At 39.1% G+C, this 12,823-nt stretch overlaps 1 protein-coding gene and 1 non-coding gene across 2 annotated transcripts in view; both read right to left on the bottom strand.

The window, feature by feature from the left end:
- Positions 1-12,823, bottom strand: part of ADCY10 (adenylate cyclase 10) — a 131,509-nt gene that overhangs the window by 115,026 nt on the left and 3,660 nt on the right. The window contains exons 3-7 of the mRNA XM_037825428.1: positions 10,442-10,480; positions 10,110-10,253; positions 6,675-6,880; positions 4,903-4,999; positions 2,247-2,335 (exon numbers count right to left, since the gene is read on the bottom strand). Of these exons, the coding sequence (XP_037681356.1) occupies positions 2,247-2,335; positions 4,903-4,999; positions 6,675-6,880; positions 10,110-10,253; positions 10,442-10,480 (575 nt within the window). The remainder of the gene's footprint in view (positions 1-2,246; positions 2,336-4,902; positions 5,000-6,674; positions 6,881-10,109; positions 10,254-10,441; positions 10,481-12,823) is intronic.
- On the bottom strand, positions 11,732-11,793 carry LOC119528325. Its single transcript, XR_005215633.1, has one exon. It is a non-coding gene; the product is annotated as a U7 small nuclear RNA (small nuclear RNA).

Genomic DNA, 12,823 nt, shown 5'->3' with positions numbered 1-12,823 from the left:
CTACTATTAAAAAATGGAAAAAACAAACAAACAAGTATTGGAAAGAATGTGGAGAAATTAGGTACACTCATTCATAGGGATGAAGGTAAAATCATGCAGCTTCTGTGACAGTCTGGTAGTTCCTCAGAAAGTTAAGTATAGAGTTATCACATGACCTGGCAATTCTATTCTAGTTATATACCCAAAGAATTGAAATCCAGGACTCATACATTTGCATACTGATGTTTATAGCAGCATTATTCACAATTTCCAGAAGATGGATGTACTGGTTTGTATATATTATGTCCCCCAGAAAAAGCCATGTTCTTTGATGCAATCTTGTGGGGGCAGATGTATTAGTGTTGATTACATTGGAATCTTTATTGAGTGTTTCCATGGAGATATGACCCAATCAACTGTGAGTGAAACATCTGATTGGATAATTTCCATGGAGGTGTTACCCCGCCCATTCAGGGTGGGTGTTAATTGGATCACTGGAGTCAAATAAAGGAAATCACAGACAGAAGGACCGCAGAGCAACTGAGAGTGACATTTTGGAGAGCAGCTGCAGCAGAGAGACATTTTGAAGATGGCCATTGAAAGCTGACACTGACACTGAAGAATGCACAGGAGCTGAGAGTAGAGCTGGAACACAACCTGGGATCAGCAGATGCCAGCCACGTGCCTTCCCAGCTAATAGAAGTTTTCCGGACAGCATTGGCCGTCCTCCAGTGAAGGTACCTGATTGTTGATGCCTTACCTTGGATATTTTATGACCTTAAGACTGTAACTTTGCAACTAAATAAACCCCCTTTATAAAAGCCAGTCCATTTCTGGTGTTTTGCAAAAGGGCAGCATTAGCAAACCGGAACAATGGAAGCAACCCATGAGTCCATCAACAGATGAATGCTTAAACAAAATGTGGTATATACATGCAATGTAATATTATTCAGTCATAAAAAGGAATAACATTTTGATACATGCTGCAACATGGGTGAAACTTGAAGACACCATGTTGAGTGAAATAAGCCAGACACAAAAGAAAAAATACTGTATTATCTCACCAATATGAAGTAATAACTAGAATATGCAAATTCATAGAGTCAGAAACTAGAATACAGTTTACCAGAAGCTGGGTTGGGGGTAGGGAATAGGATGTTAATGCTTAATTAGTATAGAGTTTCTCTTTGGGGTGATGGAAAAGTTTTGGTAATGGAATGTGGTGATGGTGGCACAACATTGTAAATGTAGTTAATTCTACTGCATTGTGTGTTTGAATGTGGTTAAAAGGGGAAATCTTAGGTTGCATATATGTTAGCATAATACAAACATTTAAAAACCATAGAACAGGACAACACAGTGACCCCTAATGTAAATTATGGACACTAGTCAAGAGTTTAATTTTAATTATATTGTTTCATCAATTTTAACAATGATACTACACTAATGCAAAGTGTTAATAATAGGGAAAACTATATGTGTGAGGGGGAATATATGGGAACCCTGTACTTCCTGTATTATTTTTCTGTAATCCTCCAACTTCTCTAATTTAAAAAAAAAAAAAAGAGGTGGTCAATCAAGGCAACCTATCCAATACAAATTGCTGTAAACTTTATATATATATATATATATATATATATATATATACACACACATACACATATGTATACACACACACTCACACCAAGGATTGTGAAGAATAAATACATGAAACAGCAGAGTACCTGGCATATGGTGAGTGCTAAGACATAGTTAGAATTCATGGGTTAACATATTTGAGAAAGTCTGGAGCTAGGAGAATGAAGGTGGAAAACTTTGAGGGTAGAGGTAGTTCTGAGAATTTAAATTACCTTTTTTGTTAAATTTCAATGCTGAAGATATAATGCAAGTAACTTAGAGAAATAGTGTTCCAATGCACATGCACTAGATATCTTTGGGCCGTATGACATACAGAGTGACTATATATTCTTGTATGCTTAGGTCAGTTCCAGTTTGCTTGAGTTTTGTGAGGCAACACAGTCCCAGTTTATGCCTCTTGCCACAGAGTAATTGTGAATAATGCCCCCTTTAACTCTCAAAAGTGTCCTGCTTGAACAAAAAATGTTGTAGATACCTACTTACAGAGAACGTTAGGGCCACTCTTTTTTTATTTCAATGGAATGTTCTACTAGCTGATGTTTTTCTTAACCTTTGCAGTTGTCCAAGATCCCTGATATTGCTTCCCCCACCACCACCACCAAAAACAGTCAATTCAATTATGAAAATACCTGCTTCAAAATGCTTTCCATTACATACTTTTGTAGGTATGATTCCAGTTCAGGATCAGACTCCAGCATGCATGCAAGCCTCAGAAGTTCTGAGAGGGCAGAAAGAAGGGGCAGACTCAGGAAGGGAGGCTTGGCCCTGCAGCCCTGGAGAGGAGCTTCCCAGTCTCCACTCCCTTGGACAGAGTCCTCGCAGTTCAGTCGTGGGATTCTGGGACACCTAGTGCCACAAAGGCCAAGGGATAACTGATGGGAACTTATTAGAGGTTGTGAATTTCCCAGAATTCAGCTGCAAGTAGACCACAATCCTGTTCTAGTTGTCATCACACTTTGGGACTTGAGGAGTATTTTCAACTTTGGACTTAAGCTAAAACTATTGCCACAGGATATGGGAATGGACAAATGAAGGGATTGTAGTTGAGGAGGACGATGAATGAAAGAAGGGGATGATAAAAGTTGAAATTGCACCGGGACTAACAGTCAGGAGACTGACTTTCAGCCCCAGGTTTGATACAAATTCATTGTGTGACCTTGGACAATTTACTTCCATGCCCTGGTTGTCTTCTATTTCCTTGTCTGGGAAAAGAACAAGTGGGCTCCATTATCTCTACAAGACAATGGTTCCCTTCACTATAATAATCACTAATTCCATACTCTAGGATAGACTGATAAAAGATGGTAGTAATGAGTATGAAGAAAACAAAAAAATAAAAGAGAAATGATGAGAAGTTTTTGGCAGGATAATAAGGTTAAAAAAAATCATGAGATGAATAGCAAGGAAAAAATTTAAATGAGGCCTAAAAGTGATGTAAATTAAGAAGCAAATTTGATTTTGAAAGTGTTTATTGTTTACCTAGTACATTCTGCTAAGCATTGAGCAGGAATAAAAAAAAATAACTAGAAAACTTGGGCTTTTCTCTGGAGGCACTTTATCATCTCACTGGACATTCAAATATAATATGCATGGAAAAAATAAATGTGAAAAAAAGATTATAAGGACCAGACCAGAGAGACTCAGAGGAAGCAGTGATCAATATGAGCAAATTTAATTAGAAAAAGCTTCAGAGAAGTTTTAACTGGATCTTGAATGACTTATGAGATTTTACTAGAAGGATTGAGGAGAGCATGACTGGCAGAGGGAAGAAAGTAGGCTAAAGCCAAGAATGAGCAAAGTATGTAAAAGGACTGGTGAAGACTCTAGCGTGGCTGAAATCCCATGTGAGTGTTGGAGATTAAGAAGAGATGTTGAATAGACTGTGGAAAGAGGCAAGGAGCTTAGGAAGAAGGCAGAAGTTGCAAAGGCTTGGACCATGTGGTAGCAATGGGCACAGAGAGGTCTGTGCCCCAAATAAAGCCTAAAGGAACACTTTAAAGAAGGCACCCCTAAGATCCAGTGAATGGGATGGGGTAGAGCCCAAGGGGAAGGTAGTGTCACTGGGCTTTCTCCTTTATCTCTGGAGCTTCTGGGTTTTGTGGCCTTTCCTGGTCAATTTTCCTACAGTTCTGCCATGCCCCATTACCAGCTATGTAAAAGTACAATCTACTATTTATAATGCTCAAAATATTTAAACTTACATAAATAACAAGGAAGAAAAAAGATTCAAATATGTTTCTGTGGTTTCTAGTTTGGAAAAAGAAACAATTTTTAGGGAAAGATAAATAGCTTAGAGTTTAGGCATGTTAATGTTGAGGTGCCTGTTTGATATCCGGTAGAGATGACTCATAGGTAGTTTTTTTTTATGAGTCTAGAATTCAGGACAAAAGTCTGGACTGAATTCTGCCAGTTAGGATTTGGGTGAGGCAAGCAACTCGCATGACCTTGAGAGTGAGTGCCTCCTTAAATTTTGTGCCCTGTATGCCTGGCTTGTGTTGCCCTAGTCCTGGCACTGCTAGAAGTCATACAGAAGTTAGGCATGAATGAGTGGTTCACCCAGACGTAACTAGAGGGTCAAGGACAGATCCCTGGAATCACCAACATTTAAAGAGGTTAAGCAAAGGACACTGAAAATGGGTGGTTTGAGGGGTAAAATAAAGACCAGGACAGAAGAATATTATTGAATATAAGGAAAGAGGAGAAGATAGTATACAGAAAGAGAGGGCAATTTAAGGGCAACCATTTAGGATGAGTCCTGTGAAGAGGTCACCTAGTGTGGCACATTGATGATCATAAACAGTTGACCTAAACAGTTTCAGTAGAACAGGCATGAGGGTAGAAGCCTCTGACAGAGGCTCCTACTGAACTGGAGGCGAGCATATACCTCCAGGGCACATGCAATCAATGTTGATTCGGTGAATTAAAAAATGAGACCATAGAAGAAAAGGCAAAAATATACAGATTACTCTTCTAAGAAGTTTGTTGGTGAAGGTCAAGGAGGGAAAGTAGGCGTCAAAGAAGTTTTTTCTTTTCTTTGCTCATGAGGGAGATGAGCAAATTTTGGAAGATGAAGGAAAGGAGTCAGTGCTGGGGGAGGGGTGGTAGGCCTGAGGAGGGCTGCAAATAGAATCATTGTTCTGGAGAATGGGCAAGTGGGCCTTCACTGTGTGCCAGTAAGAGCCGTATTAAGGAGTTCAGACACTTGTAAGGGAGCAGTTGGTGTGGGTGTAAGACCCAAATGACCACTAGTAGAGGCAGGGGCTCTTGTCCTTGGAGGGTACTTACTGTGGTGGCGACCAGAAGGATAATAATCCATGAAACTCATACACTTTGTGAAAAATTCATCAAAATTAAAAGTAGCAGGTGGTTTTAAGAAGTTAACCTAAATAAAATAAAATGAAAGATTTTTGGTTATTCTTTCACAGCTGAAAGGGCAGGGAGTATGAATGTCCAGAACATGGTAAATAGTGACTAGCATACTTTAATACTGAAGCTCTTCAGCTTGAATGTGATTGCACTAAAAAACTCTTCAATTATTTATTAAGGTCCCAATCTTCAGTATCCATGGAGGGTCATTCCAGGGGACAAACCTGTATACTTTGTAACCTCTCAGAACTTTTTTGTCTTTTTTTTTCCCTCATAACATTTAAATTCAAATAAAATCTGATTAAACTATACCATTTCTTCCTTACAAGTGTAAAGGGACAAAGGGCTCTGATGCCTGAGAAGATATTAGGAACATCATCAATAATAAGACATATCAATATCATGAACCCCCTGATTGGTACACTGAAAACAGCACAATATCATTTCTGTAGTATTATTGTCCAAACAATGCATAACCTTAGTCTAATAATGAGAAAACAGCAACACCAAATTGAGGGACATTTAACAAAATAATTGATTAGTACTCTTCTTAAGCATCAAGGCCATGAAAGACAATGAAGGACTGAATAACTGTTACAGAGTGCAGCAGACTAAGTAAAAATGACAACAAATGCAATGTGAGATTATGGATAGAATCCTGGAACAGAAAGAGAACCTTAAAGAAAAAACTGGTAAAATTCAAATAAGGTCTTTAATAAGTGACTAGTATTTTAACTGTTAATTTCCTCATTCTGAGAATCACTCTCTGGTTATGTAAGATGTTAACATTAGAGGAAGCTGGGTGAGATATATATGGAAAGTCTCTGTACTATTTTTGCAACCTCTCTGTAAGTCTAAAATTATTTTCTTTTTAACTTAAAAGGTGTAGGAAATGATTGAAGGAGATGGGGACTGGGGAGTTTCTGTTGGTCAGCCAGGTCGTATAGCCTTAATGTGATTGCTGGAAGAGCGAGTGGTGGTGGTGGTGAGAGCTGTAGACTGACGTGTTTGTGTGGGAGTGCCTCCCATTTTTGCCAGCATCTGCAGCATCTACATGATTCTCTGTCTTTTCTTTCTGCTTGCCATGTAGTTCCATTCCCTTAGTTCAGCTAGCAACACAGCTCTCTTCCTCTTCTCACACTCTCAAAGCACAGTTTCACTAATTGGCTTTATTCCAAGGACAGTTCTGCTTACAGTCAATCTTCACCTTAACCAGAGTGATTTCTACTAGGCAGGGCCATAGGAAAGGTCTCCCTCACTGCAACTATACTTTGCTGTACCCACTCACCTCTAATCCTTGCCTTCAGTGATCCCGTTGTCCCTGGGTTCTGAAGGGATTGGGTAGTGAAAGTGAGGACCAATGTCAGCCCTCAAAATTATACTCTTCTGCTCTAGGGAACAGCCAGGAGACCATTTCTGTTCCTTGATCCTTGAATAAGGCCACTAATCCCTCCCCACCACCAAAAGGACTCAGTATCAAATTCCACATCTTTAGGTAGCCACAGAGAGAAGTCTAATTGTTTCCTCCTTGAACACCCCAGTCTTTGCTCCTCCCAGAAGTGTCCTGGTCTCTTAAGCAGGCCTAACCTAACCAGCCCAGACCTTAGTCACCAGCCCAGGAGCTTCATGGAACCAGCCTTCCCAGTCGTTCTTTTGGCTGAACTTCTTGCAAGTGGTATCATCACACTTACCTTAACTGCTCTCTGGTCTGGAATCCTCTCGATTTCAATCATGCTCCGGTCACAGAGCTGCCAGCAGTTTGGTGACAGAATGACATCGTTCATATGTGCCATGTTCTGTGCAAAGCGCACGTCATCCACCGCCTGACCAATCACTAGAAAGTAGCTGTGTGTTTCATCTCCAAAGACCAACATGCTGATGTGGCCTGCAGCCAGTCCTGGCAAGAAGGCAAGCAATAGGTTTGCACAAGAAGTTCCGAGTTATTCCCCAACAGCACTGGTTCTTGGGAAAATCAGAAGCTTGGTGTGATTGTACTACTTCTGAGTAAAATCTAGGTTCTGAAAATTTAACACAAGAACCAGAGAATGTCTCTTTCAGCCCCAGGCCTTACAAAACTCCCCTTCTCCCAAAGCTAGGAAGCTCAGCTACTAGTTTTCACCTTTCTGTGACATTCATCTCCCTAGATGGCCCTACCTCCCCAACGTGTTTTTACCTTTTCTTCAATGTATTTATACCTAAGGCAATGAAGGAGACCAACTTTAATAATTCCTATTTGGGGAAGATCTGCATTTTATCAGAGACTGAGGTTTTAACTAAAAAGAAATCCTTAGAGTAGAATTTCAGGCAATAGCTACAGGGTTGGGGAAAAGGAGTAACGTTTTGATAATCAGGTGTTCTGTTTCAGCCATGTTGCCTCTGATTTTTTTTTTTTTTTCATTTTTTTTTGGGGATCAAGATTTTGGTGCTGAGCAACAGACAACAGAATGTTATAAAATATGGCATACACACAAAATATTTTTTAATGATCTGTAAACAGTAGACAGTGACAAATAGTCCCTTTAAATGTCTGTAAATTGTGGCCCTCTCTCTCTGGCTAAGCCAACTTGAAAGGTGAAATCACTGCCCTCCCCCCTACGTGGGATCAGACACCCAGGGAAGTGAATCTCCCTGGCAACGTGGAATATGACTCCCAGGGAGGAATGTAGACCTGGCACCGTGGGACGGAGAACATCTTCTTGACCAAAAGGGGGATGTGAAAGGAAATGAAATAAGCTTCAGTGGCAGAGAGATTCCAAAAGGAGCCGAGAGGTCACTCTGGTGGGCACTCTTATGCACACTTTAGACAACCCTTTTTAGGTTCTAAAGAATTGGGGTAGCTGGTGGTGGATACCTGAAACTATCAAACTACAACCCAGAACCCATGAATCTCGAAGACAGTTGTATAAAAATGTAGCTTATGAGGGGTGACAATGGGATTGGGAAAGCCATAAGGACCAAACACCACTTTGTCTAGTTTATGGATGGATGTGTAGAAAAGTAGGGGAAGGAAACAAACAGACAAAGGTACCCAGTGTTCTTTTTTACTTCAATTGCTCTTTTTCACTCTAATTATTATTCTTGTTATTTTTGTGTGTGTGCTAATGAAGGTGTCAGGGATTGATTTAGGTGATGAATGTACAACTATGTAATGGTACTGTAAACAATCGAAAGTACAATTTGTTTTGTATGACTGCGTGGTATGTGAATATATCTCAATAAAATGATGATTAAAAAAAAAAAAAAAAAAAAAAAAAAAAAAAAAAAAAAAAAAAATAAATGTCTGTAATTAAGTTTTTTTTTTTTAATTCTTTGCTCTCTGCTGTGCACAATGGTTGTCAATGCTGATTTCTACTGATAATATATATGGTTTGCCAACTGAAACATAATGATGCTCAGCCTTCCATGTATACTGAAGATTGAGATCTTAATAAATAATTGAAGAGTTTTTTAGTGCAAACACATTCAAGTTGAAGATCTTCAGTGTTAAAGTATGCTAGTCACTATTTACCATGTTCTGGACATTCAAAGCATACTCCCTGCCCTTTCCGCTGCTCAGACACATTACAGGAAATTACAGCATATACATCAGGGATACGGGTTCTCATCGTCCTCAAGACTACACAAGATTTGCTGGGTGTTAATGAGGAAAAAATCTTGTTATTATAATGACTTTGACTTTTTTGACAGAATATATAATATGTTTTTAATAACATAACATAGGTTAAAGAAGGTTGAGAAGCAATGAATTGGATAACTTCTGAGGTTCCCACTCACTCTGACGCCTCAGAATTTTATGTTTACAAAATTTAGTTAGGCAGAGGCTAACTAACACCAACAGCACCAACCATAAGCTCTAGCTATTACTCATCATTCACATCTCTCTCAGAATCTCATTCCCCACTTTTGAAATAGATACAATAACGTCTATATTTCAGGACTTTGGTGAAGTGGAAATGACAAAAAGTGTGTAATGTTTGCAAAGCCATATGGAAATATATGTTATTGTTATTATAATATATGTGTGATCATAAAAAGCCCTCTATAAAGCTGGAGCTGTGTTGCAGGCTGACTGGTGTTTTGCACATCATTTTTGTGAAGTAGGGGATGACTGGTCTCACAATGTTGCTGATTCTATGTAATGATAAACTACTCACTATTTAATGCTGCACATAGTTGACAAGCAGCAAGACAAAATAATAACAATAATAATAATAATAACTATTTTGTTGAATGGTTATTGAGGAGTCTGGCTCCTGGCTAAAAAACCCATGGGTGATTTTTCAGGTCAATTATAAAGGCTTTACCTGACAGGCTTCGGGGGGAAAGTTGCCATCCCCACACCAGACTTGGTGCACAGCCGGTGTACTCCAGTCTCTGAAGGGAGTTGCAACAAGAACTCAGGCCCCTGGCCAACCATGCTCTTACATTTATCTGCATTCTGAGGCTCAGGCCTTCCTTAAAGAAGGCAACTCTGCTGAGACCTCCTTATCAGGGGGAGAAGGGGGAGACCTACAAGATACTTCTCCATTCTGACTCAGTATTCAGGACTTTTCCATTCCTAGGTCCCCAGCCCTCCTTCTTCCCAGTTGCCAAATCCATAAAATTGCAGGATCCTTTTGTTCACTAGACAAAGTCTCCCTTGGCAGTGAGATGACCCCATGTCAGTACTGATCCATCTGCTCCTTGCCTGATGGTGCCATTCCACTGGGAAAAACAGAACAGGGGAAGCTTTGCTTTTCTCCAGATTAGCCTCTTGCTTATACTGTCACAGCTAAGTGATTAAAGACTTGACTGTTACTTTCATTTTGGCTTGTTGTCTTAACTGGCTACTTTTCAATACTTGGCAGCTCTCAGCTCAGCTCTTGACAGTTACTATGTGCTTGGCACTACTTTAATTTGCTTTTTGTAATTACCTTTGTGGTAGGTATTATGATCAGCTCACATTCATTCAATGGTAAGTGAAGGAGCCATAATTTACATTCTGGTCTGCCTAAATCCAAAGTTCAAGACATGATGGTAGGGCTGAGCCACCATGCTCCACTGTTTTCTCTTTGGGGGAGAGATTCCTCACGAGTCAGGACCCACATCCAAACTGCTGTAGCAACTATTCTTTCTTAAATATTTACCTATCTTGACCCGGATATCTAGGCCTTCTTCAGATTCCTGGGTCTCAAACAATCTGTGGATCTCCAGGCTACATTTAATTACCACCGTGATAATATTTTTCAGTTGCCTTCGCTCCACCTTCCACAGGGCTAGTAGTGCGTCACCTTTAAGAGACAGACACCAGAAGCTTTTGATCTTCTATTTTGTATGAAATCTGTACAGGAACTTACTTTTCAAACATTCTTCCACCCATTCTCCTGGCGAATACTTTCCCTGAGATGCTTCCCTTTGTCAGAACACAGGCACCTCAGGACTCCTTTCTTACCCCTTCCATCTCTGTAAGCTTCCATACCTGCAAATTTTAGGATGTCTCCTCCAAAAATCAGCACTTCTGAGAAAAAAATAAGAAAATAAGTTAAGTTGAAGTCTGATTTCTTAAACCTAACAAGAAAACTTCATTCTTCCTCAATGGAATAGAAATTGGTGCAAGAGACCAGTAATGTAGAGAATACGTTATACAAAAGTTGCCATCTTGGACAAGTCACTTAACCCAATTGGGTCTGTTTTGTTCACTGTAGAATGAATACATTGAACTAGATTTTATACATGCTCCATTTCTGTTAATGGGAAAAGACAAGAAAGAAGAATATGGGGTTATTGATGAGGCCTGAGGATAGCTATACCCCTCCTGGTCAAGCATAATGGAATGCTTTTTATTCATCAGTATATGTTATGGGCTGGGAATCAAGTGAGCATGGGTGGCTGGATGACTGACACAACTCCACAAGAATTGAGAAGCAGGCAATGGGGAAACCACAAACATGGTCACTTTGGGTTCTGTTTATTTGGACTTTATGACATAAATAGGCATTTTTTCTTAGTTTTGCATCATCACAAATTTGTTGAGTACCAATTGTATACTAGGTGCAGAGTAGAATGCAAAAAAGGAATCAGACACTCTTTCTACTTTTAAGGAGCATTACATGTCTAGTAGTGATATTAGGGTACTACTAGGCAACTTAGGGCATGGATAAAAGCCTAGACCTAGAGTTTACCTTAAACAGAGTAAGTCCTTTTCTTCATGAATAGTTCAAATTAATAATGCAAACAAGATGGTAAGCTGAAGTTGAAAAGGAAACCAAACTTTTCAGTCAGCAGTAGGTGCTTCAGAAGCCACCATTAGGAGACAAATTACTGATAAGTTTATTAAAATTCACTCATCTATTCAAACAGCAATAGCAATCTTAATGACAACATTTGGGTTTTACTATACTAGCTTTTTTGAGTTATTGAATATAAAAGTACTACTATGAACCATCCAAAATATACAATGGCTCACAGTATCATCACGTAGTTGTGCATTCATCACCATGATCAATTTTAGAACATTTCCATTACTCCAGAAAAAGAAATAAAAATAAAAAACAAAATCTAAAACATCTCATACCCCTTATTCCCCCTATTATTGACCCATCACATTGGTGTTGTACATTGGTTACTGTTGATGAAAGAATATTAAGATATTACTGTTAACTATAGTCCATAGTTAGCAATAGGTACATTTTCCCCATATAGCCCTCATTATTAACTCCTTATAATAGTGCATACATTTGTTCTAGTTCATGAAATAACTTTTTTTTTTAAGGGTTTTCTGGCTAAAGCCAGAAAACCTGCTAGACAAATTCTAAAAGAGCTGTAACACTGCCGAAATAACTTTTTAATATTTATGCAGCTAATTACAGTCATCGTCCACCATAAGATTCACTGTGTTATACATTCCCATATTTCAACCTTCAGTCTTCCTTCTGGTGCCATACATGATTCTAAACTTCCCCTTTCCACCACATTCTCCCACAATTCAGCACTGTTAGTTATTCTCACAAGAACATGCTACCATCACTTTTATCCATTTCCAAATGTTTAAGCTCAACCTAGTAAAACATTCTGCACATATTAAGCAAACGTTCCCTATTCCTCTAGCCTCATTCTATATCTTGGTAACCTATATTGTATATTTTACATCTATGAGTTTACGTATTTTAATTAGTTCATATCAGTGAGATCATACAATATCTGTCCTTTTGTGTCTGATTTATTTCACATAATATAATGTCCTTAAGGTTCATCCATGTTGTTGTGTGCTTCAGGACTTCTTACTGATGAATACTTCATTGTATGTATATACCATATTTTTATCCATTCATCTGTTGATGGACAGGTTGTTTCCATCATTTGGCAATTGCAAATAATGTTGTTATTAACATCAGTGTGCAAATGTCTGTTCATGTCCCTGATTTCAGATCTTCTGGGAACATATCGAGTAGTGGGATTGCTGGGTAGTAAGATAACTCTATACTTAGCTTTCTGAGTATGCCAATTTAGATATATTATCTCCCCCAGAAAAAGCCATATTCTTTAATGCAATCTTGTGGGGGCAGATTTATTAATCTTTCCTATTACAGTGTGACCTCTTGATTGAATGTTTCCATGGAGAGTTGACCCCACGCATTCAGGATAGGTCTTGATTAGTTTACTGGGGTCCTTTAAAGGGATCTCACACAGAGAGCAGAGAGACAAAAATGCCCCAGGATATGCTAAGCCAGGAGACCCAGACACTTGCTGACGCTTTGAGATGCTAGCCCAGAGTTTGCTCCTGAGAAGCTAAGACAGGACAAAACGCCCCAAGAGCAGCTGAGAGAGGCTTTTGGAGAGACCAAGATGGTTGCTGATGCTT

The sequence above is a fragment of the Choloepus didactylus genome, chromosome 2 (assembly GCF_015220235.1).
Source record: "Choloepus didactylus isolate mChoDid1 chromosome 2, mChoDid1.pri, whole genome shotgun sequence".
NCBI lineage: Eukaryota > Metazoa > Chordata > Mammalia > Pilosa > Megalonychidae > Choloepus > Choloepus didactylus.
Note: the sequence above shows the minus strand (reverse complement) of the source record. Positions and strands in the feature narration are given on the sequence as shown.